The sequence below is a fragment of the Pogona vitticeps genome, chromosome 2 (genome assembly GCF_051106095.1).
Source record: "Pogona vitticeps strain Pit_001003342236 chromosome 2, PviZW2.1, whole genome shotgun sequence".
Taxonomy (NCBI): domain Eukaryota; kingdom Metazoa; phylum Chordata; class Lepidosauria; order Squamata; family Agamidae; genus Pogona; species Pogona vitticeps.
In genome coordinates, this window is record NC_135784.1 from 28867565 (window position 1) to 28893376 (window position 25812).

General features: G+C 45.3%; 2 protein-coding genes, 1 long non-coding RNA gene and 1 other non-coding gene across 6 annotated transcripts in view; 1 reads left to right on the forward strand and 3 right to left on the reverse strand.

The window, feature by feature from the left end:
- The window catches only part of VWA7 (von Willebrand factor A domain containing 7), a 31280-nt gene extending 25132 nt beyond the window's left edge, over window positions 1–6148 (reverse strand). The window contains exon 1 of one of the 2 annotated variants that reach the window (XM_072989098.2): window positions 5860–6148. In XM_072989098.2, the coding sequence (XP_072845199.2) occupies window positions 5860–6094 (235 nt within the window). In that variant the 5' untranslated portion in view covers window positions 6095–6148. Of the gene's footprint in view, window positions 1–5232; window positions 5331–5859 lie in introns of those variants that run through there. The other variant, XM_078388684.1, reaches the window with a different exon arrangement.
- On the reverse strand, window positions 1217–1412 carry LOC144587678 (U2 spliceosomal RNA). Its single transcript, XR_013542836.1, has one exon. It is a non-coding gene; the product is annotated as a U2 spliceosomal RNA (small nuclear RNA).
- Window positions 5855–9023, forward strand: LOC110091285 (uncharacterized). The gene is made up of 3 exons (XR_013542721.1): window positions 5855–5960; window positions 7882–8008; window positions 8868–9023. It is a non-coding gene; the product is annotated as an uncharacterized LOC110091285 (long non-coding RNA).
- A 5238-nt stretch (window positions 9024–14261) lies between these two features.
- Window positions 14262–25812, reverse strand: part of VARS1 (valyl-tRNA synthetase 1) — a 42341-nt gene continuing 30790 nt past the window's right edge. For both annotated transcript variants that reach the window (XM_020815353.3, XM_078388683.1), the window contains 9 exons: window positions 24812–24880; window positions 24221–24299; window positions 23969–24096; window positions 23570–23725; window positions 20652–20861; window positions 20162–20273; window positions 16957–17132; window positions 15711–15860; window positions 14262–14525 (listed from right to left, as the gene is read on the reverse strand). In XM_020815353.3, the coding sequence (XP_020671012.3) occupies window positions 14457–14525; window positions 15711–15860; window positions 16957–17132; window positions 20162–20273; window positions 20652–20861; window positions 23570–23725; window positions 23969–24096; window positions 24221–24299; window positions 24812–24880 (1149 nt within the window). In that variant the 3' untranslated portion in view covers window positions 14262–14456. The remainder of the gene's footprint in view (window positions 14526–15710; window positions 15861–16956; window positions 17133–20161; window positions 20274–20651; window positions 20862–23569; window positions 23726–23968; window positions 24097–24220; window positions 24300–24811; window positions 24881–25812) is intronic.

A 25812-nucleotide genomic window follows, 5' to 3' on the forward strand; every position in this document is an offset into this window, starting at 1 on the left:
CCAAAACATAATGATGTGCAGAAAGGAATTCTTTCGCATGCTCCATTATTCCTGGAATAATAATTTATTGTTCTGTTCACCTAGTACATGAACATCTGACTTTCTTCACTCACGCCGTTCAAGGAGTTCCCAGGCAATCCCAGACCTGCGGCAGCCAGAGGGAAGGCGCTGACTGAATCCATTGTTTGGTGGATCTTGTTTTTAAGAAAATCCCCATGACGTGTTTCAGATTTATAGAGCTAGATCACAGACACCAACGATGAGGCATACATAAGTCTGTATAATGTGATCTTGGGTTAGCAGCTGTTGCCTTAAAGCATACTAGTTCAAATTCAGTAGTGAGAAGCAACTAGATTTTTATGTATTTATTTATTGTAACTGGTATTAAATTTCTACCCCCATCCATCTGGTGGAAAGCTTACAACAAAATGTATACATAAAGTAAAACATCAAAGAAAAAGGGAAAAACCCACCCCTATAGGCCACCAACATGACAAACACACAAGCACAAATCCCAAGACAGCGATAACAATGACATCAAATTAAGCGATTTTAAAAAATCAGACAATCAAATAATTAAATAGGGAGAGGATTCTCAAAAGCCTGACTGAGGAGCAATGTTTTTATTTGTTGTCTGAATGCTAGAAGCGTGATGCGCCTCCGCTGGTAATGAGTTTCATAACGAGGCAATTCCCTCGGAGAGTTCCCAGTTGTAGACTTATGGGATATGCTGTCTTTCTCCCACAACTGAGATTCAAAGGGGCTTATAGAGCAGTCAAACACAAAAGAAAATTAAGATACAGTAGAACTACAAACATTAACACAGGATTAAATTCATTATAATACTAGAATTAAAATTAAACCCCTTGGGGAAAAAAATACTAACACTAGTTTACTTTAAAAAGAGAGCCAGCACAAGGAGTAAATTTTTACTGTCTTAAGGCACTTAAGTTCAGGGATATTGGGTCCGGGTTTTTGGTACAAAGTGCCAAGTCCCAAGTCTGAGTCCCTATTAAAAACAAGCTTTTTCCCTCACCAAAAAAAAATGGAACGGGTGGATGGGTTCTGTGTGTGAGGTGGATGGGAAGGTCTGAGGCTTGCAACCACCTTTATATTATAGATTTCTGTTAAAAGAGGAACCTTGAGATTTCCCCAAGAACCCATATCTGAATGTATCTAAATAGCCATCACGCCTCAGAGCCTGACACCACCAAGTATCACTTCACTCAGATTTTAAAGTGTCTGCCTTTTTAAAAAGTACGATGCATAAGCATGCCTGTGTGTTGAACGTGACAGAAATACATCTGCAAATACATTACGGCAGAAACCCCTCACAAGGATCCAGAAAGGTGTGAGTAGGAACACTCTGGGGATGACTACACTTGATCTTAGCCAAAAGGCCGAGAAGCGATGAGCTGATTCGCTTGTGATCACCAGAAAAAAAAAAAAGTGAACCAGCCATCCCCACAACAGACAAAATAGCAGGACAAATGCAAGTCTGATTGCATGCTGTCACTTCCTATTATACTTTGGGCTCTCATATTTAAATGATGCTGGATATTACTTCATTTCCTTTGAAATATGATGAGCCAAGAAAGATTGGTACTTGAGACAAAGCAACCAAGGTCACCCTCTGCCACATAGAGGCAAGTCCTGGTATATGCAGTGGCTCAAGAGGGCCATGTTATTTTGGCACGTGAGGATGGGAAATCCCAAAAATGCCTCTGTCTCTCCTTAGTAGTAAAATCCTATAACAGTAAATAAAATAACTCATAGCTGTCCTATTCAAGATGATCAAAAATCTGCTGCTTGAAGCAGCTGCTCTACACCTTTGGCATCTTTTTGATGATCTCTGGTTTTATAGGCTGATTTTTATGGTTTTGACACCATCTTCTATCTTAGTTGGTTGGGATGTGGTGGGACATGGTGGCGCTGCGGGTTAAACCGCTGAAGCCTCTGTGCTGCAAGTTCAGAAGGCCTGCAATCATAAGATCAAATCCACGCAACGGAGTGAGCCCCGGTCGCTTGTCCAGGTCCTGCCAACCTAGCGGTTTGAAAGCATGCAAAATGCAAAAATGCGAGTAGATAAATAGGTGCCACCATGGTGGGAAGGTAACAGCGTTCTGTGTCTAGTCACGCTGGCCACCTGACCACGGAAGATTGTCTTCATACGAAACACTAGCTCTATGGGTTGGAAACGGAGATGAGCACTGCCCCCTAGATTCGGACACAACTGGACAAATTGTCAAGGGGAACCTTTACCTTTATCTTAGTTCAGAATTTATTAGACAGTTAGGCTGGGATCTCTTAATTGATGTCCTTATTGAATTTTAGTTTATGCTGCTGACCTGACTGCAAGCCACTCAGAATAGTGGCCTCGCCACTAGGTAGGTAGGGTAAAAATTGAAGTAAGAAAGAAAGAAAGAAAGAAAGAAAGAAAGAAAGAAAGAAAGAAAGAAAGAAAGAAAGAAAGAAAGAAAGAAAGAAAGAAAGAAAGAAAGAAAGAAAGAAAGAAAGAAAGAAAGAAAGAGAGAGAGAGAGAGAGAGAGAGAGAGAGAGAGATGTCTGACCTGGAGATCCACTTGCTCCTCCTAATAAGAAGGGGAAAGAAAGCTGTCCTGATTTTACCACTGAGCCACAGGGATTGTTGTTGTTTAGTCATTAAGTCATGTCCGACTCTTCGTAACCCCATGGACCAGAGCATGCCAGGCCCTCCTATCTTCCACTGCCTCCTGGAGGTGGGTCAAAAGCCACAGGGAAAGATCTCTACATAATGGGTGACTTGACCCTCAAATGTGTTCTAGGTAGGTTCACCCATCTACCAGCCTGCTCCTTACTTAGCATCTGCTACCTTTACTTCCTCACTGAACATGAAAGATGTCAAACCTCCCACCGCAAGACTGCCACCTGAAACGGCAGACCAAGGCTGGGGTCCTAGAGGAAAAAAAGCTGAGCTGCCTCTTCACTCAGGGGTCTACCTGCCATTATTTAACAGGACAAACAAAGGGTATAATCCCACATCAACCTGTGCAGTGTTATCACCGGCAAACAGCAGGTGCTCTGCAAAAGGTCCTTCCATAAAAGCTCATTCTGGTTTATCCAATCAAGTAAATTTATTTCGCATCAGAAACAGTGTCATGATCGCTTTTCACATATAAGTTCATTGCACACCATTGCATGAGGAAAAAAACTGGGGAGCCCCCATTCCTCTCTTTTTGGGTGGTTTGCCATATTTCTCACAAACTCTGCATGCTGACAGTTGAGATCTGTCTTGTTTTCCAAGAACTTGGCTGCTCAGGCAGGCAGCTTGGGCTTCAAAGATAAGAGCTGCTCCTCTCCTGACTTCGCCCAAAACACACCACGATCAGCGCACGCTGTTGAAAGTAGAGGAATCCAGGCTTCTCCTTCCAGCCTTACTCACTACCTGTTAGAAGGTAGCTTAGCCGCCTAGAGTGGTCTTAACCGACCAGATAGGCGGGATATAAAATAAATAAATAAATAAATACCACAGAAGCCCCCTTGCAGTGCCCTGAGAACCACTGGCATTTGCTATTTCTCATTAGTCCCACTTAGCCAGCCTTGTTTGATGCGAACAAGGAACCTTTGGTCTCATTTAAAGCTCCTGGCCGGCTGTCCTGAACAGGAACCACTTAATGTGTCCTGCTAGACAATCTGCTTATTTGGTCAAAGACCCTCCTGCTGACTCTAATAAGAGCCTGCAAAAGGTATCTTCCTTGACAGCAATTCCCAGAATCCAGTTGCAGAGACGTGTGGGCTAGTCCAAACATTTTTACATTTCTAGACTTTGCTCTGAACTGACAGACAAGATAACATATGACTTAACTTGTTGCGTCCTGTATATCCCTATATCTTAAGCTGGGAATAACTTCAGGGATGTGTATCAGCCACAATTTCCAATAGCACTGCACAGATGTGTAGGGATGTACATCATCATGACATGAAGGCAATAGCCTTTTCCTGTTCTTTTATCCTTGCAGATATATTTACCCTATACAAGGACGTTCTATTCAGTTAAAGAGAAGAGCTACCATAAATGAAGCCAAACTTCTTTTAAAGTCATCTAAACCAGCAGCCCTCACCCAATCTGAGTAATTAGGAAATACACTCTCTTCTGTTTCTGTCCTGAATCTACTGTCAGTTAATTTCACACAGAATTCCACCATTCTAGCACCACTATCTATGAGAAAAAGCAAAACCTGCACCCATGAAATTGGTACATTCATAAACACTCATATTTTCTCTAAGGGAAAGAGGTGCTTCAAGATTGTAGAGATTCTGAGTATGGAACTTAAAAAAACCCCACAATCCTATTATATCATAACCTGGGAATAGCTTCAAGCAGACATTAACGCCCAACTAAAGAAGAGGTCTGCAGGTCTGCAGCCTAGCTGAAGTTCTATTTGCTTTTGTAAAGGCAAAACAAAATGTTATTTAATATAATCCTACTTAGTGGGTTGCTATAACCTTCTCATTAACACTTTCTATTACCACTGTTTCTGTCTCTTCCCACTTTATGGTCTATCATATGCAATCTCATGAAGAGTCGACCATGACTATTTATTTATTTATTCAATTTATATGCCGCCCACACTACCCAGAGGTCTCTGGGCGGCTTACAATAATTAACACCACGCAATTTGCTCATATGGGTTTTTTTGTATGTGTATGGCACTGTTTGTTATGACCTGTAGTCATGACAATAAGCTACTTATTGTAAATTCAAAGAGCATGATCTTGTGTGCGCGTGAGAGAGAGAGTAACATATATGATCCAAAGTTACAGCAAATTACTTTTGTGGTCAAACTACATGAGGTCCCAAGTAATGCATGTCAATTCTAGGCACAAGGAGAGCTTTAACCTTTCCCTTCGGCTGCATACATGGCAGTCGCAACCCAGTCCCTGTGCTGGAATTTACATTTAAAAGAGACATTTACACAACTGCTAACTGCGTTGCATCTAATGTGGAGAAAACTCTATACCACACTGCTGCACAAGCTGCACCCATCATTCCCTGCTTTTGATACACAGCACAGCAACAACAACACACACACTCTGTTTAGAGTTACACATTTACACCCAGTCATTGCCCCCAACTGGGAAGTGGTCCGGTTGAGGAAAGGGTTTCATTTTTTTTTTTACTGCAATTACCCAAAACTGACCCCAGCCTCTGAAATGAAAAGTTCAGCCAAGACCTGTGTGAAATGTACTTACCCCTAACAATAAACAGATTAACGTTGGTTAATCTTGAGGCAGGTGAGAATCGTCACATCAGGTGCCAAGGCAAGCTGGGGTGGGGGGCTTAATCAAACCATGTTAATTAGGAGGGAGGGGGAGAGGAGGCACGAGATGACCAGTCAGTGCGATGGCACTTTAGCTGGATACCTGGGGAAGGTCTGAATCAGGCCCAATGGACTGCACCTGTTCCCAGCTGTAAACCCATTCAGTGGGTAGGACTAGGTTTTTGAGATAAGAGGAGGAGGAGGATGAATAACAACAGGCGGAGAGAGGGGCAGAGAGAAACATATGTGATAAAGATGTCTTTCTACTGCCATTTAAGCCGCCCAGAGACCTTTGGGTGGTGTGGGCGGCATATAAGTAAAATATGTAAATACATTTAGGGCTGAAAGGTGCGGGGCTCAGGTATTAAAAGGCTAAAAAAAAGGCGTTGGAAAGAGTAAGTATTGTAAGGGGCTAAGCCCACCAAGGTGCAGCCCCCCCCATGTCTCCCCGACCTGCACCCTGAAGGGAATCCTCCCAGCCACCACACCCCAAAGAAAACCCTCATTCTCACAAACACACACACACCCGAGACCCAGCAACCCCGTCCTCCGGACTTACCCAGGCAGGCTTCAGGCGTCTGTCTCCTTGAGCGTCCAGGGGTGTGCGTGTGTGTGTGTGCGCGCGCGCTACCGTGTCCTCGGCTATGAACGTGGGAACGGGTGGGAGGGAGGGCGTGTGGCTGCCAGCTCCCGGTGCCCACGCAGCGCCCAGCTCGCCAGCGCCTATTAATAGCAGGTGGCACAAAAGGTTGGGATCGGGGCGGAGAGGAGGGGAGGGCTATCCTCCGTGCCATCCAGTGGTGCCGCCGCTGCAGTCACGGGCTATAATTACAGCACACGTGAGCGATAGGACGCCGCCGCCGCCGCCGCCGCCGCCGCCGCCGCCGGAGGGGTGCTGAGCGAACGGCGAACGAGCAAAGAAAAGGGGGGGGGGAATTGAGGCGGGCAGAGATAACACCCGGTGAAACCCGGAGTGGCTCCACCCCAAAAAGGACTCAGGCGTCCTGGCTGGGCTCCTGAACCCCGACGCCCCCTTTCCCGCGCCCGAAAAGCTAGGAGCCCCCCCATTTGCCCTTGGAAACTGCCCGCCTGGCCCAGAAACGAAGAGGGGCTGCCTTGTGCCCGCGCAAAGGGGACCAGGGCCAGCCTCTCCGCTGGAGCACCTGCTTATTGGTCAGCTTTTAAGGGGCTCGGGGGGTCCTTTTGTTGTTTTCCCGCTTTTTGCAGCCCGCTGGGGATAAACCTCAGTCATGGCTTGATTTTTTGCGGTGTTCGAGGCACAAGAGCAAGGGAAAGCAGAAGGATTGTTTTCAAGGCAAATTTATTCCTAGCCAAACTCATCATTCCTAGTTTTAATCTCCCACCTGCCACTTCACCTCTTGAGCTGCCACAGTTAAGGTAACCCCTTTCCCAGGGTTTTCTAGCTGTAATGTTGTCACAAGTGGTTTTATTAGTCCCTCCTTCTGGTGGCACTCTGGGGCCACCTCTGGAGTTTGCCCTTAGGTGGAAGGATACATAATCCCATCAGCCACCAGGTGATGTGAGCTGGCTGCCTTCTGTGGAGCGGCACTGGAGATTTGAGCTGGCACAACACACTGAGATATTTTGTTCACTATATGTAACCACTGACAACTTGCATTATTAAGGTCATGGTCCTTATTCATCCTTCATGTCTGCATCCCTCTTCGCACTGACAACCATGTGCATAAACCTATGGGACTGATACTGCACTCCCATGTGTCTGAAGAAATGCATGGTAATCTGAAGTCCGTGTACATTCATGTTGAAATACATCTTAGTATACTTTTGGTTTGGTTTCTGGATTTGTTATATTCCTGTAAAAGTTGATATAATCGCAGACAAGGGCATAGCTGTTTGGAGTGTGCGCACTTATCTTCGAACCATACTTCTACACTCCTCACACACACACTAATTCAAGTTTTTCCCCAATCCATTGCCTTGGCCAGAACCCAGATGGTATCCAGAATCCTGAACCTTCTGTCCTGAGATACCGAAGCCCTGGGTCTTCCTTGCCACTTTCTGCAATGTTTTCTCCCTGAAAGGTGGGTTCTAGTCCTCTGTGTTCAGGGAGACTGCACAAGTTGGGCTCAGGTATCCACTTATATTTTCGAGCTCCTGTAGCAAAGTCCTGGAGGTACAACAGAGGAGTTCGGCAGGCAGGACCTGCCCTACCCTTAGGCATAGGGAGGTACCAACCTCAACAGGATGGCACCAGGCAGCATGGGTGGCTGCCATAGTAGTTTCCCCTCCCCACCCCCAGTTGATTCCACGTGTTGAAGGGCCAAGCTGTGTCGTTCCCAGACAACCTGTTCCTCTTGGATTCATGCACCGGTTGATATGTGTGCATCAAAGAGGGAAGACTGCAGGGCTGATGCAAAACATTTTGCTGACATAGCAGCCCATTGCATCCCCTTTTTTCCCATTCAAATCAAAGTGCGCAGTACTCAATGCCAGACCTGTTCCCCCGGGCCCTGAGGCAGAAAAATCACACAAGCAGTTTTCCCTGGCAGCAAGTACAACAACGAGAAAGTAAACAACCATCTCCTTTCCTTTCTCTTAGGTTCAGCTGCCTCGCTTAGCCTGATGATAGTGACAGACCTGGAAGGGAGCCACCTTCCTTTTCACCAGGATGAACCAACAGATCCCCCTGGCCTGAAGGAAGTCAATTGGGAGCAAGGCTTGGAAAGGTAGAGAACAGATGCACTCACCTACCAATCGGTTAAACATCTTGATGAACATTTTAAAATGCATTAATCATTAATAAAGAAGGTACCCCAGAAACGTAGGTGGGCAGACAGAGATAAATCAAACAGCATATATTGAAACAGAAAACTGATTCATTGGATTCTTAAGTCAAATGGGAGTTTAATTAAGGGTACCACTAGGGTGAGCAAGGTGTGGCCCTAGAAATGTTGCTAAGTCACAACACTTAGTATTCCTCCCCCTTGACGATGCTGCCTAAGGCTGATGAGTTTTGTAATTTATTTATTTATTTATTTTATTTATTTATTTATTTATTTATTTATTTATTTATTTATTTATTTATTTATTTATTTATTTATTTATTTATTTATTTATTTATTTATTTATTTATTTTATTTTATTTTATTTTATTTTATTTTATTTTATTTTATTTATATGCCGCCCACTCTACCCAAAGGTCTCTGGGCGGCTTACAACAATTTAAAATTCAACACAATAAAATATAAATTGATTAAAATACGATTAAAATACAAATTAAAATTTAAATTGCCATCATCAAGACCCACAGTTAATGTTATTTCAATTAAAAGCCTTCTGGAACAGGAAGGTTTTGACCTGGCGCCGAAATATCATCAGTGTCGGCGCCAGGCGAATTTCAGTTGGGAGGGCGTTCCATAGTCTGGAACACTGTCTGGAGGGCAACACCTTGTCTACTGTATTCCTGGAATACAGAAGCAGCTCCATAGCTCTTATTGGTTCTTTCCCCCAGTTTTTAAATAGATATTTAATAGCACCTGAGACACAAATGAGGAGAAAAGCTTTACTTGTTTAATATCTTCTCAGGTGGTTGCTGTGAAAGACACGGGGCCAGATCGGATAAAGTGGATGTGCTGAGCAACGTTGTGGTCGCCATATTAGCCTGTTTCAGCAGTAGCCAAAACCGAAGTGTGGTGATACTTTAAAGCCGAACAATGTTTATTTATTAAACATTAAACATTACCCTGGAGTGCCAGAAATATGAACAAGTGGGTCCTAGATCCAATCAAGATCTGAACCATCTCTGTGGGTAAAAATGTTGAACCCGAGTGTGTCCTACTTTGGGCACATCATGAGAAGTCAGGATTATCTGGAAAAGACAATAATGCTGGGAAAAATGGAAGGCAGCAGGAAAAGGGAAAGACCAAATATGAGATGGACTGACACACTAAAGGAAGCCACAGGATTGAGTTTGCAAGAGCTGAGCAGAGCTGTTGAGGACAGGGCCTCTTGGAGATGGCTCCTTCCTAGGAACACCAGAAGTCAGAAGTGACTCGACAGCACATTTAAGAGCAAAAATGTTTATTTCAGAACGGTGTGGTATATCTGAAGTAGTCTATAATCCAGGAAGGTTTACACTGAAATAACCTTTTTAATCTTAAAGGCACCATAGTTTTTGTTGTGTTGTTTTCTTAAGCCTTACACCAGGGCTACTAGGCCTCACTAAAAAAAAGTAGAAGGCCTTAAGTGCAGATGGTCAGGGCTGGCCTAAGGCATTTTTCTGCCTGAGGCATGGGAACACGTCGCTGTCAAGCTCCCAACGAAAGGTATAGGGTACCCGACACCAGCCAAATTACTTTTGTATGAGGAAGACAATCCCATGAATTCTTCCCTACCTCACTGGCAGTAAATATACAGCCGCATCAAACAACTTCAATTATGCTGCCCTTTCTTGGCATCCAAAATTTGCTGCCTGAAGCAATTCCCTCACTCTGCCCAATGATAGGACTGGCTCTCTTCAGGGCTTATACGTAGTATGCCTTCTGCACCCATCTGCAGTGCACCTCACCCACAAGAGATAAATTTTAGCCCATCAGGAAAAGGTTCTTCCATATTAAGCTAAGTGCCTTCTTGGCTCAGAACAGAGAACTGAGTCACGCCAGGAGATTGCTGAGTACGTACAAGGAGTACCCTACTGAATTACCAAGGCAGAGGAGGTGGGGCACAGAAAAAAGGAACAGGCTGGAAGCTAGGATATCTTGGGGGGGGGGGGGTTGGGGAAGGGTTGTGGCAGGCAAAGAGACTCGAAAGCAGAATTTCTCAACTACATATAAAATTTAGCGGCACATTGGAAGAAACACCGGGGTGCAGAGAATGCCAGGTTAGCCAAGCAGTTCCTGTGCTGCGCTGTTGAAAGCACCTAGCTCTGCAGGACATGTTTATAGCTGTGCCGTGAAAAGCTTCACTGGCTATAAAATTTCTGTGTCGCCAATGACTGGCAAAGGGCAAAAACTACTGAGAAAAGCTGGAGAACGACAACAGATTAATAATGTTTGTGTGTGTGGAATCTAGGAGCTGTATTTCAACACACCCGCCTCGTCCAAAGTCAGGGTACTAAAAAAGGTTAGTTGGCATAGCATAGGCATCCTTCAGTCTCGAGAGACTATGGCGACATGCTCCGAATCGAGGAGTGTCCTCTCCAGAGCATGAAGCCTGGGTAAAGTAGTATGGAGGATAGGCTGTTACCCAAGCAGCAAATCCCTCCTCTCCACGTTGATGAAATGGTCCAATGGAAAGGCAAGAGCCAATACAACCGGTTCCAGCAACGTCGCAGGAGTTGGCAGAATGACGCAAACTGCTTTCGGGACTCCAGCTCCGGATTTTGCCTCTAGGTTAATTCCTGAAGCCTTTTCCATGAGTGGATATAGCCACAAGGCAGTGGAGGTTTGAAATCGGAGTTTTCCTTCTCCTAGATGGGCTGCCTTCCATGGCTAACAAGCCCCACCTACCTGGCCTGCTCTCTAATAGTGCAGAAGTAGGATCCGACCCTTAAAACTTTCCTGCCTCCCAGGTGTATGCAATGCTAATTGGCTTTCCTATGTACCATATTAGGGCCACAGATGGAATCAGAGAATTTGGCATAGTGTGGAGGCAAATACAGAGCAAAGAGGTGGGTCTATATGTGTGGGAGATAATACGCCAAGACAGTGGGGGACTAGGAAGTTCCTGATTGGAGACACGAGTTCATGCGAGGCATAGCTTTTTGAGCTCAAACTTGAGGATTGGGCACACTTTCTACATGCCTATAACATGACTTCAATAGGAATAGTAACAGAAAGGATTGAGTGAGAGAGAGAGAGAGAAAAGAAAGCTTATTTTTGAGAAGGCAGTAAGTTCCACATTGATACCATAATGGTACCACATCCTGTCATGCAACATCACCTTAAAAACCTTCATTGGAGGTTTTTAAATGGTGATTGAATGGCATTTATTAAGGATGCTTAAGCCGCGACTTTCCTACTTTGGCAGAAGCTGAACGTGATGATCCTTAGTGTCCCTTCCACCTTTACAGCTCAATGATTCTAGAACTAGTTTGACGGGCCACTGTTACATGAGTTTGTTTGCCCAAAGATCTGAGGAAAGTTAAGAATATCAGGTTTAAATTTGTTGTGTGTCAACAAGTACAGTGGACCCTCGACTTACAGACGGCTCGACTTACAGACTTTTCGAGTTACAGACTTCTCTGGCTGCAAAATTTAGATTCGACTTGCAGCCAGAGAATCGACTTACAGACCAGAAAAAAACCAAAATGGAATAAAAATAGAATAAAAACCACTGGTTATGGGATTAATTGGTTTTCAGTGCATTGTAGGTCAATGGAGATTCGACTTACAGACTTTTCGACTTGCAGCCACCATTCCAATACGGATTAATTCCTTAAGTAGAGGGTCCACTTATAGTTCAGTAGCCACAAGTACTCCGTATATCTAAATCAGGTTGTTGTGTACTTTTATGCTGCTAGTTGGGAACCAAGTTGACGGGAAAAGCACAAAAGTTCTTGCTGGAGTTTTTACAACCTTCCATGCTGCCTGTAGTAGGTGTGGCCGGGAGGGCCCTTCCTGGGCTGTCAATCTATGTTCTATTCCTCATAGGTGGTGTATCAATCAGTGTGCACTTCTTGGGTCACTAGGGACATGGTCTTCTACTAGAAGGTCAATGCACAGATCTTTTTGCCCTCCAGTAGACTATTGAGGAGCGGTTGTATTTTGTCCCAAAGAAACCTGTGATATGCACGCATTGCTGCTTGATAATTCGCCAGTGCAGCAGTGCCGTAAATCCTCCTTCCACTGATATCTATCATGTTGTTTGGGGCTGTATTATGGCAACCTTTGAATTTTTTGAGAGAATCCTTGACTTTGATGGAGTTTGGCTGTTCTATCTTAGCAGGAAGGTCGGTCTCTTCTTCATCGTTTGTTTTATAAAAGTTCTCTACCCACCTAGACATTGGCGGCATGGTGGAAGGCTGCTTCATGAGATCTAAAAGTGAAGGGAACATACTGATATAGACCAGAGCCATTCTTATTGATTTGGTCATAGACTGGATCTGACCTTGGTGGAGGAGGCTGTTGAACTTCTATTTGCAGAGACTTGGCCATTCTAAGAATGAAGTTGGAGTAGGACCTAAAATCCTCCAATGGGGAGGAGAGATTCATGTCCCCCACATCCAGTTCACGAATGGTGGCTAGGATGGAAAGGGACTAATCCAAGAAAGTTATCAGAATCTTGAAAGCGGGAATTGTCACTGATTGCCTGTTGTTCTTTCTCCAAGTCTAGTTGTCTTGGTGTGTTTTGCCTTAGGCTGAGATGCGCTGGAATTGAGAAGTCTAGAGATAGCTATATCTTTTTTAGATTTTGGTTTTAGGTGGGACCATCTTGGAACTGATGGCGCACGGTTGATGCTTGCCCTGATAATTGGGTCGGAGAGTGTGTTGTTCTTGTTAGAAACCAAGGACTGGTCTTGGGACCTCCCACTGCAGGCGGGCTTTGAAGCGATGGATCACAAGACGGCCTGTCATTCTGAAAATTGTGTCTTCCTTGGCCTCAGTGTTGGGAACTTGGTGGCTGAGGAGTTTGAAGTGGATCCCTTCTGCTGAGTGGCTGGTATTGGGGGTTTCATTGCAAAAGACTCTCTTGGCCTAGTTTCCTGTGTGAAGGATCTAGTATGTCAATGCTGGGTGGACAAAACTGGGGGCTTTGAAACTGTTTACAGTTGTGAGTGATCGGTCTGACGATGTTGCCACAGATGTTGCTTCAGTTCCGTAGACTTTTGCGGTCAAAACTGAATTAGTGGTTGTCCGGGTGGGCTGACCAATGTGGCCCCTTTTCTTCAGGCTGTTTGAAAGCCAAAGCTCTGAAAGGGTACTTTGTGGCAACCTCAATGATGAGGTTTCATGTCCATAAGGTGGTTGAGTGCAAGGCAATGGGCCAACAGATTTGATTCCCTGTATTGCCTGATAATCATAGAACGAAAGTGGATAAAGGCAGTAAGCGTGGCCTCAAAATAGTATTGAGCAGGGTGCATTGTCTCTTGGAGGTGATGTGATTGTGAATGCCTCTTCCTACGAGGGGACCTCCTGTCTTTCAAGGTTGAAGCAGTCAGAGGATGAGGAAAGAGATCACTCTCAGAATGCAAACAACTCTTCAGTTTGAACACCCCTTGGGCTCTATCAGAGTAAAGAGAGCTCGCTCAGAGTTTCTTGGGCAAGCTGCCTCCACTCTGAGGAGTGGCTAAAGGCGGATGAAATGGTACGTCTTTTTTCCTGGGTGCAGGACCTAAGCATACCCAAGTCCCCTGGACCATCAGAGTCCTTGCCATGAAGTGAGCATTGGCCAAGATAAAGTTGTGATGTGGACATCTTGGAGGCTGGAGTGTGATGCCCTCTTGCCTTCTTAGATTCAGTTTTAGTCTTTGGGGAGTTGACTCTCTAGAGTCATTAGGCTTCTCCTAACGTGTGGTTCACACAGATCACAAAGAAGACACATTATGAGAATTGACACCCATTAGCGCAACATGAACAAGCTGAAGAGATTGCAGAATTCAGCTCCTAATTTTTTTAAAAACGGAATGTCTACATGTATTTTCAGATAACATAATTACAGCCGTGGGGTAAATACAGTTCTGCTAACTCCCAGCTGCTCTTTTAAGTCTTGGGTCCTAGGTGCTTCACTTGATTCCGCATTATTTGATGGTTACAATTTTGATGACTCACACAGGGATGTGTGGGCAGATGGAAAATCATTGCATTTCGAGGCACTCCAAAATGTCTTGCTGAGATGGCTCCATTCAGACATACAAGTTTTCCCTTGATGCTGCAGTCCACGAACAATGAACCTACTTCTCCACCCCTGGTCTGAACAGCCTGTGCAGATTCTGCACCAACACCTCCTCTTTTCTTTTACACACACCAATGAAGATTTCACTTTTTAACTCAGCAAAATATTTTAATATAGTATCTTGAAGAAAAGAGAATAAACCAAGAAGCGACAACGAGGGGAAAAAACAGGTTTTGTTTGTTTGACTGAAAAAGATTTGCATTTAAAAAGTTTCCCAATCCTGCATCCCAACCTTCTGGGTAAATAGAATCTAACAGTCCTGTGAGTTCCCTTCCTTCTGTTTCAAATCATTTTCTTGAAATTTTCAATGGCTTCCTCCGACTTCTGCAATTCAGTCTCACTCTGTTTCAGCTGAGAAAAGAAGAGCAAAATGTATTTATTGATGGGACATCTATATTCTCTCCCATCCTCGTCTGAAATGCCCCTTCTTGTATTCCCCCATGAGAAACACATCAGTGGTTCACAACCTTGGCTAACCCAGATGTTCTTGGACTGCAAATCTCAGAAACCTGGGCCAGTAGTTAGTGGGGAAGGCTTCTGGGAATTGCAGTCTAAGAACATCTGGGTTACCCAAGGTTGGGAAACACTGCAGTAGAGCGAAGCATCAGTGACTATGATTTTTTTGAGATTTTGTAACTGAACAGTCAGATTTCTCACAGAAAGAACAATTGCAAAGGGTGCTTTACCCCTTACATACACCCTGTTCCAGTGATGTTAACTTGTAGACTTGCTAGTTCTTATCTACTATTGTACAATGCATCGTTTATGAATCTGCCTTAGTGTGTAACAGTGTTAGCTGCTTATTCCTGCTGCCTCAAATTTCTGCTGACAAAACTGATACAGTTATCAGTATTGTTTTTCTTATGTTCTGTTGTTTCAACAGAAGTCACTTCTGGCAACAGCACCCCTAAAAGGCTTTCAAGATATATAAGAGGCTCAAGGAGAGATTCACCATTGTTCCTCCCTCCTCAGTGACTTTCAATCTAGCTTTCCTGAGCTGTACTCTGACATTCCTTCCACTACAACACACTGGCTCTCGTCATCTAGCTCTAAGTTCATAATACAGTAGGTATTGTGGGATCGGCTCCCTTGCTGAAAAATTCAGAAGTAGCAAATGCTATGCTTTGGATTGTCAATGGCTCCCTCTAGTGGCTAGTTCTGATAAATACACCATGAAAATATGAATAAATACATATTTCTGTAGGCTTTTTATTTAACATTTTCAGGCAGCGGATAAATCCATGGATGATGATCCAGCAGATAGGATGATCCTACTGTATTACTTGAGTGCTTAAAAAAAGCTTCTGCAAGAGTTTAAGCACTCTCTTGCTACTGCACGTTTCCACTCAAGCATGTTTCTTGTTCTATGGTCACGTGTCAACTTTTCTTCCCATTTTTCCAACAGCACCTTTCCGTCTGTACCCTTTCCCTCCTCCCCCCCGAACTGTGCATTTTGAGCCCAACGGCATGCTAAAATAATATCTGACTGCTTCATGATACACTAGGCCTCAGAGTTTCAGCCACAACGCCCATTACCTTGGTTGCATCTGCCTCCTGGACTTTGGCTGGCACCTTAGCAGCATAGTCTGGACTGTCTAGGCGCTCCCGCAACCGTGCAATTTGCTTCTGTAGCTCAGCTTTTTTGCCTGCCAGTTTGGAGATCTCCTTTTCAGCATCGATCAAGCCCTGGTACAAGGGATGGAAAGGCACAGAACGGCACGATGGTTACATCAACTTGCACAGGGCGGGCCTAATTGGTATGGCTTATTCTTCTTGAAGGTTAGAGGTTTGGATGGAGTTGAACTATGGAGAAAGGCTGCTAGCAATATCCGCTGTAAAACAGTGGTTCCCAACCTTGGGTCCCCGGATGTTTTTTGGACTACAACTCCCAGAAATCCTGGCCAGCACAGCTAGCAGTGAAGGTATCTGGGAATTGCAGTCCAATAACACCTGGGTTACTCCAAGGTTAGGAACGACTGCTGTAGGAGGGTAGAGGCCTGGGCTGTGATAGAAGCCAGAAGCCTAGATTCAAAGCCATCTAAGAATTAATTCTTTACTATCACCACCCCCTTTTCCAAGCTCTTTTTCATGAACTTGAGAGCTCAAACTATAGGCCCCTTAACATGACTAAGTCCCTTTCAGGTGCCCCCTTTCCACCCAGCTGTATAACATTGTACACTGTAGATACAGTGTACAATGCTTAACGATTGCCTCATTAAACAACGAAACTGCTATACGATGACTGTTTTGCGATCGTTTTTGCGATCGCAAAATGATGTTTTAATAGGCAAAATTCGCTTCCTGACAATCGGTTCCTTACTTCGGGAACTGATTTTTTGCTAGACGATGTTTTTAAAACAGCTGATCGGCGGCTTCAAAATGGCCACCTGCTATGTAAAATGGCTCCCCGCTGTGTTTTTGGATGGATTCCTCGCTTTATAGGCACTAAAAATGGCCACCCCTATGGAGGATCTTCACTGGACTGTGAGTTTTCAGCCCATTGGAACGCATTGAATGGGTTTTCAACGCGTTTCAATGGGATTTTTTATTTTGCTTAACGAGGATTTCGCTCTACAGCGATTTTGCTGGAACAGATTATCCTCGTTAAGCGAGGCACCACCGTATGTTGCCTATGCAAAACCTGAGAACATCACAGTAGAGGATAAGCAGCATGACTGTCTTCCAAAAGTTAGGAAGAAAAATGTTCCATTCTAAAGATTTATTTCGGTTCCCTAGTTCTGGCTTCCCCGGTTCTTTCGACTGAATGCATGCACTCCCTTACCTTGAGCAAAAGGTGGATGGTACATTTGTCAGAGGCGATGGCTACGGCGCAACCTGAAGGGACATCCTGCCCAGTCCCCAGAACCAGCACTTGTTTGGAGGAAGAGAGGGTGCGGATGTACTCAGAGCAGGGAGTCACAGCCTTTACTGTCTCAGAATCCAGACACTGCAAATAACCTGGAAAGCCCGGAAAGAGGCGATCGGAGTCACAGAGACGCTGAGCGGATTGCACCCTCTATTTAATAGCTAGTCCTCTCCACCCTTTTGCTTCCTCCTTAGAGATCTATGGAAATCACTATCCACGGATTGGCAAAGTCAATATTCCTAGAGTCCCTAGCTAGTGGCAAAAACAGTGAGTTTTTCCAAATTGTGGAGTCACTGCATCTCATTGCAAAATTGGTAAATCATGCCTGACAACTCAGGCCATCTTTCCCTCTGAAGGGTTGCCAAAGCTTTCCCCAGTTTCAAAAACAGTGCAGCATACCCTGGTTGGCCAGCACACTGTATTCCCAAGCTTGTAACTATACTCATTTGCTGTTTCTTTTGTTTCTCAGGGAGGAATATCCTGTGCACAAAACTGTGTGAATCCCACAGTTCCATATAAACCTCCAAATCAAAATTAAATGCAAAATTCAGTATCCCAAACCACCTTTTAAAAAAAAGGTTTCTAGCCCTTAAGATGCTGGTCTTGGCCCTGAAAGCATGTGAGCAACGTCTGATGTTGTCATTCTGTGCTGCCAAGTCACATCCCACTTAGGGGAATCCAAAACAGGGTTTTTAATGTACGTAAGATATTTAAGGTGTGGTTTTAGCATTGTCATCCAGGATGTTTCCAGGGCCAAGTGAGACTTCTAACCCACATTTCTGACGTCTTAGTCTGTCACAACCTACATCTAACCGGTTCCCAATTCCTAGGTGAAACCTCTGAATTTAGATGGGTGACTGAACACAAATATCCAAGGTAGTTCTGAAGAGCTCTGTGTAGCTCTGTGACTGGCTGAAGCCTAATAAATCTGGCAACAGAAAAGGCAAATATATGCATCTTTGTGAACTTCATTCGGTTCAAGGAATTCAACTTTGTTATCTTGGCAAAGAATGCTGATTCTCACCACATCCCCCCAACATAACCTCCCTCTCTATTTTATGTGAGATGGATTTTCATGATCATTTGCTACATATAATAAAAATTTAGAGATGTGTATGTTTCAAGAGAGTGATATAAATGTTCTCAATAGGTGTCTAAAATATGATTTAAGAACTCGAAACAAACATGAGTTGTGGAGAAATGTTTTATGAATCAAAATTTATTGTATGTTTTTAAAACATACCCATATTTTTCCGTGTATAAGACGCCCCCATGTATAAGATGCCCACCACTTTCCTAACCCAAAATTAAGAAATCTAAGTGGGGTTTAGCAAGTGTAGAGAGAAAGGGATCCAAGCGCTGCAGGATCGCTTTGATCCTTGCTTTCTCCCTTCATGCTAAGCCCCGTGGGAAAGGGATCAAAGCAATCCCACAACTGCACAATCATTTTGATCCCTTTCCCCCTTATACAGCCACCGGATTGCTTTGATTCTTTCCCCCCTCCTTTTGTTAAGCCCCATGGGACTTAGCAAGCAGAGGGGAAAGCAGAGATCAAGGTGATCCTGCAGTGCTTTGATTGCTGCTTTCCTTTTGCTAAGGATTAGCAAGTGGAGGGGAAAGCAGGGATCAAAGCCCTGCAGGAACAATTTGATCCCTGCTTTTCCCACCACATGTTTTTGTACTCTCCTCAGCTTACTTCTGTGTATAAGACAACCCTCAATTTTTAGTCTAAAATTTTAGACAAAAGCATAGTATTATACACGGAAAAATACAGTAGTTTTATTCTGTAAACCATCTAAAGCAGTCTCCAACCTTTTCCGAACCGCGGATCAATTTAGCGTGTGTGTGTGGGGGGGTGGCATCCATGGGTGATGGGTGGGGCACCCGTGCGTGCATCTGTGCATGCATGAGCAAGGCGTGTGTGCGTCCGTGTGTGTATGTGAGGGTGGGTGGGAGATCTGTCTCTGCGGCCCAGTCCTGTCAAGGCCTGGTACCAGACTGCAGACTGGGTGTAAAGGACCTCCTATTACAGGGGCATCTATAAACAGCATTTAGGAAATATGAAAATATTTTTCCTGAACCAAACTTTTAGTAAGACCTAATCTTAACTATGAATTAAGACTGACAACAAATCTTAAAGGAAACCACAGCCTTGTGTTTCCAAGACCTGAACCAGTCTATTAATGATAGGACCTTTCACTAATTCATAGGGCTATCATAAGTCAGAAGCAACTTGATAGCATGCAACAACAACTACAAGCTGGCAATACAAGCTGGCAAAGTAAACCATCCAACCAAAAGCTCTAATTGCAGCTATTAACATACCCCCCCAAAGAATTCTGGGATTGGCAGTTCCACGGCCCGGAAAGATAAAATCGCATTCCACCATGGACTCCGGTAAGACCAGCCGTCGCCTGCCTCCCCTTCCCCTTCCTTGAATGACAAATTCTTGGGGCACATTGTGTGTGTGTGGGGGGGCATTGTGACCAAACACAAATGTGTTTTATTAAAGCTCAGGAACCTAGCGCTTTAAAGAAGCCCAATCCCCACTGAAGTGAGCGAAGTGAGGGTTATTGTGATCTTTGTTTAACATGTTTAGTTTGACAAGTTAATAATTAAAAGTATTACTCTTGCGACTGAAACCTCACAGACCTTTTTTGAGTATCCTTGATAATGCATGAAAAAAGTGTAGCGTTTCAGATTCTCTTTTCCTCTCCCCCACCCCACCAAACCAATCCCAAATGTAACATCCCAACATCGGCTAGATAAAGTGTGGAGTGCAGAGTGCGGGTGGCATACAAGTCGAATAAATAAAATAAATAAAGCAGCCCAGTGCTGAGCGGGGAACCAGGACGACCAGTTCCAAACTCCTCATCAGCCATGACCCGAGGCAGTCCTGCTCTGCCTTGCTCTGAACCAGAGAGCACAGTCTGCTAACGAGACCCAACCCTCATGTTAACTGATTCTGTGGGGATTCGGCAACCTTTCCGCCTCAAAAGGTTAGCTTCCTTGGTTTCTAATAGCTGCCTGGGTGAACACTGTTCCTTTCCCTCCACAACCAGCCTCTTCTCAATATTTCGACGATTAAGAACCTGCCATTCTCCTCACGCCTGGTACTCACAGTCAGCTTTGGTCTTGGTGAGGTTGTAGTCTGCCCGGAGTGAACGCACCGCCTTAATAATGCTCAGCACAAAGTCAATGGTGCGGTCCAGGGTCTCGTCCCGCCAGCAGTACTGAGGTCAAACAGAAAAAAAAGATGTATAAACTGGTTGGGCTTCACGAGTTCAAACTAATTAGAAGGACACCCTGGGCTGAATTCTCATGTCCAGACTTTTAACAGCAAATGAGTGAGCAGCCAGAATTTTCTGCACTGAGGGGGGCAGGCACAGAACTTAACCTATTACACTCTCTGAAGAAATAATTTGAATAAAATACAGTACACATTGCAAAACACGCTGTAAATGTTCGTCCCTTTTCTTGACTGTATTTTCATTTCAAAATCTGTTTCATGTCCATTTGCCACCACCACCCCTCAGCTCATGGACCACGAAGACTCCACCCACACCATGCCTCTTTTTGCCTGCAAGCTTGAAGAATGTGCTCCCCGTTACCTCCTCTGTGGCAGGATAAGGGGTAACACAGATGCTGGGAGGGTCAGAGGAGGGGCACCGTCGGGGCAGCCGTTGGAACAGCTCCTCCGTGACAAAGGGCATAAAAGGGCTGAGAAGGCGAAGCCCAACATCCAAGCAGGTGTAGAGAACATTCCGGGCGGTCTGGATGGCCGTCTCATCTGGACCAGCAAAGACGGGTTTCAGGCACTCCTAGGTGGCAAATTTAAACGTGTGTAAGCACACCAGGTCCTATTGTAACACAGTGTTGTATATGACTAGCCTACAAATGGTACCCACCTTGCAATATACAAGTGGTGCCTTGCTTGACGAGGATAATCCGTTCCAGCGATATCGCTGTAGAGTAAAATCCTCATCAAGCGAAATAAAAAAGCTCATTGAAACGCATTGAAAACCGTTCAGTGTGTTCCAATGGGCAAAATACCTGTTCATCCAGTGAAGATCCTCCATAGGGCGGCTATTTTCGGGTGCCTGTGCAGCGAAAAATGCCTCCTAAAAACAGCAGGGAGTCATTTTGAGCAGCCGACGGCCCTTTTGAAAACCCAACGATCAGCTGTTTTGATCGTCGTAATGCGAAGAATCGGTTCCCGAAGCAGGGAACCGATCGTCGGGAAGCGAAAAAAGTCAGTTAAAACATCATTTTGCAATCGCAAAAACATCGTTGTCAAGTGGGATAATCGTTAAGCGGGGCACCACTGTATGTATCAGGGTGGGGAACCTGAGGCCATAGGGCCAAATCTGGTCCTCTAGGCTCCTCCCCATGGCACTGTCACTCGGTGGCTTCCAGCGGCTGTACAGTTTTTTCCCCATTCTCCAAGTTTGGAAAGACCCTAAGGCCTTAGCGACTGACAGCCAGAGCTTTCGTTTACCCTTTTGCCCTTGCCTAGCACAGAAATACAGCCCCCCCCCCAAAAAACCTCTCTGAAGCCAAATCAGGCTGGAAAAGGTTCCTGCATTGATAGACCTTTTGGCTAGGGGTGAGTTCTTTTGTGTTATGGGACTGCAGCTCCCATAATTCCCCAGGCAGAATTCTGGGAATTGCAGCCCACAAACACAAATCTGCAGACTTCTACATTTTTGCCCCCTCTGAGGAGGGCTTTTGGGTTATTTATCTCTAGAACTGCCATATTCCTGGGCTTTGCCTTTTTAAAAAACAAGAAAGCTGCTGCAATGCTATCGAGGAGTCACAGTTCTTGGGGAAATGCCCTCTGTAGATCCTAGTGGATAGCGGGATTATGACTCCCAACCTCTGCCACGCTTGGGAGAGCCACGGCCTGGCCGGCCAGTCACCCACCCCTGCTGTCACATGACTGGGGGGCTGCAGTCTGAAAACACAGAACAGCATGTCCCTAATATTCACTAGTGTGCTTGACTGGAGACCAAAAACCTTCATTTCCTGGCTGGCCTCAAAGGAACAAAATCAGCCGGGGGGTGGGGGGTGGGGATTGCAAAATAAATAATTTGGAAAAAACAACAACATTCCTTTCTGTCAAGCAGGCTGATGGAGAAGTGGGACAAATCTGGCCCGCCCGCCCGTTCGCCTGCATGGAATCCCTTGTCACTTAGGGTGACCGGATAAGTTATTAAAAATAAGGCTATCCAGTTCAGTTTACTACGTTCCTAAAGAAACACAGAAGTCTTGTTTCATAAGAGCTTTGTGTGGAGGGTCAGAACGAGCTGGTATGGTTATCTTGTAGGTCAGTTTGTTGCAAGATGAGACGGATGGCCCAGCATGGATTTTGATACTAGGATGGATACATCTAAAACAGTAGTCTACTGTAATGCTCTCTACGTGGGGCTGGCTTTGAGAATGACGCGGAAACTTCAGATGATGCAGAATGCAGCGCCCAGATTTCTTACTGGGATGAAAAGGTACCACCATATTTCCCCCACTCTGGCCACCTTGCATTGGCTGCCCATTCATTTCCTCATTGATTTCAAAGTTCTTATGATTACATATAAAGCCCTAAATGGTTTAGGACCTCGATATCTAGCACAGCGCCTTCTCCCACCCAGTTCTGCCAGAGTCACTCATTCCAGCCAGGCTGGGTGGCTAAGGAGTCGACCGCCGAGGGAGGTCCGGAAGGAAAGAACGAGGAACCGCACCTTCTCGGCAGTGGTCCCTTGCCTTTGGAACAACTTGACAGTGGAGATCCACCTGGCTCTCTCTCTGGGTGTTTTCAGAAACAAAACCTGGCTATTTGGGCAGGCTTTCCCTCCTGCTGTATCTTAATTTCTTATACTTTTCCATCTTGGACTTATAATATATGCTTACTGGTTTCATTGTTTTTAAATTTGTAAACTGCCCAGAGTAGACTTTTAGTCTAGATGGGCAGGATAGAAATCTAATTAATTGATTGATGATAAATGATAGACAGATAGTCCAGTGCTTCCCAACCTCCAGAAGTCTTCACCACTAGCTCTGCTGGCCAGGATTTCTGGAAGTTGTGGTCCAAAAAGAGCAGGGTTACCCAAGTTTGGGAAACACCGGTCTACTCAGTACATGTCTTGGCTGAAATCCTGTTGCACAGCTTTGTGTACACAATGGAAGTCACATCATCATCAACGGCATATCACCACCAATTAAAGGTAATTTGGGGCTGCTTGTGATTTGTACACAATGTGACAAAGTCAGGTGCATCCCAAAATCCCAAAGGAAGCCTTTTAATCAACAGCAATTTGCTGCCGCCGCTGATATGATCCTCGTTATGCGGAACTGCACAACAGGATTTCAGCTGCTGACTTGCATAATTCTGTATTGGTGTGGTTTACTTTATCCACAATTTTAAAAAAATGGAATGAATTAATATATAAGCGATCCCTCCAAAAGTCCAAAAGAAGAGATGTACAGCCCCCAGAAGTAGGGGGAGGGGCACCCACACTCAAGAGATGACACTCACCAGGTAAACATCACATAGCTCATAGAGCCAGAAGTTATACACCGCTGTGGTGATGCCTGGGAAGTCATAGGCCTGGAATCCGACATCACACAACTCCACGGCATGGCTCAGCCGACTTAGGATCCACCTGTCAATGAGGCTCTCAGAGCCGCTGGGCTGCAAGAGAGACTGCTTGTTAAGAAGGAGAGGTTCCTGGTGGTCCTGAGGGGAGGGGCAGGACTCTGACCCGCGGAGGTTGCAGAGGGAGAGGAAATCTAAGACCCACCACCTGTGCTCTGCATGCTGTGATGCTAAAGGTACCCCACAGAACTGTGTTTGGGGGGGGAACTGAAAGGAGGCCTTGCGTTTGGGAAGGTGGTGGGAGGACAGAGAAGGGAACCACGAGAAAACAGGCTTTACCTCTGGGCTGGGCTGCGGCCGGAATTCGCCCCCAAGACTGCGGATCGCGAACTTGGTCGCGTTCCAGAGTTTGTTGCAGAAGTGCCGGTAGCCCAGAATCCTGTTCACATCGAGGTTTATATCCCGGCCTAGAAAGAGCAGGGGAAGGAAGAGAGGGATCACGGCATCAGCCTGAGAAGGGGAGGCCAAGGATGAGAAATGGAGCAGGCTGCGCACGCCTCCTTTGGAGGGAGGTGGAAAAAGAGAAATTACCTTGAGATGTGTAAGCGCACAGAGCAAACCGGAGGGCATCTGTCCCACATTCGGGGATCCCACTGGGGTAATCGGATCTCTGGGAAGCAAGCAGAGTGTGTTACCCGCAGGTTTCACACACAGGCAGTCTCCCACACTAACCTTGAAATGTTCTGCCACACAATCCTCACAACTGAGATGTCAGAAATAGAACAGTTTGTTAGACTGGTCACCTGTCAAGAAGTTATCCAAACATGTATATAACAACAATAATTATGTGCCATCAAGTCAATTCTGAATTATGGAGACCCTTTCCAGGTTTTTTCAGGAAGAGAGTCCTCAGACATGGTTCCCTTCCGCTGGGTGTGCCCCGAAACTGTGCAGCTTGGCCCAGGAGGCACAGTGGGGAATCGAACTCCTGGCTTCTGGCTCTGCAGCCAGATAGCTAATTCCCACAGCCAGATATAGGTATATCATACTTAGCCTTAAAGGTATCCTGCAACTGTGAGTGTCATGTCTGTTTATTCACAGAAACTAAAAGGGCCAAATGAGGTCAGTGTTCTGTGCCGTTTCAGGATCCCATCAGCTGCAAGAGAGGGGGGGAAACCATACCTGTCCTTGTTTTGCTCGCTCCATTTCAGCAGGGTCCAAATTGCTCTCTAGTAACTGAGCATGTAAGCCCTAAAGAGACGAGAGAGAAAAGAAAAGGTTGGTTCTTTGTAGAATATAACAACATGAAGGTGCAACAGGAGGTTATGTCGCCATCCCCAAAAGTGTCTTTTCTCCACTTCCCCTAACCTGACAGCTCCCGTTCTCCCAGTTTTCTTCAACCAACTCGGAGCAGAAAGCGCTGCTTCCCTCCAAAGCACAGATGTGGAACTGTTCTCATTATCTGCAGCTGAGGCCAAGCACTCGAAAATCCTCTTCTGAATCAAACCAAAGATGTCCACCTAAGTCCAGGTGGACTATTTCTGCCTATAATCGCCTTTCCCAACCTGGTTGCTTCCAGATGTGTCATCACCACCATAGATGGCAGTCATGGTTCCTCCACAGATCTGGAGAGCAGCCCGCTAGGAGAAAGCTGGTCTATAGGGAGGGTGATAACGCATGCCTTCAGATGGGTGTCAGGGAAAATCTTCTCCAGCCAAGCTGCTCAGGGTCAGATTGCACCAGCTGGCAAGGATGATTCTGTCTGTGGACTTATCACCCCAATGTGATAAGTGACTGAGGTGTCCAGCCTTTAGGCATGCCAGATGTACCACGTTTCCCTAAAAGAATCTCAAGGTCCACTAAGGAAAGCCAGGTGCAAATTAATAGAGGGAGACTGAGGAAGACACGCAGAGTCCCACCTAGACGGAAGTTTACATTCTAGCACAACATTCTTAACAGGGCCCCCAGTATTGCACCACAACCTGGCCAGAAGCTGCTAAGAAAGGCTCCCATTCCAGGAGGAGAAGCTACAAAATAAACAATTAGCATACAGCAAGGGGCTGCTTTTAAATCTTCCATTTTCCTCGCCATTTGCAACATGTTGTGAGTCAGTAAACCTTGCTGATCCACTACTGATCACCCAGAGATCCAGAGCCAGTTTCTGTCCTGACAAACAGAACAAT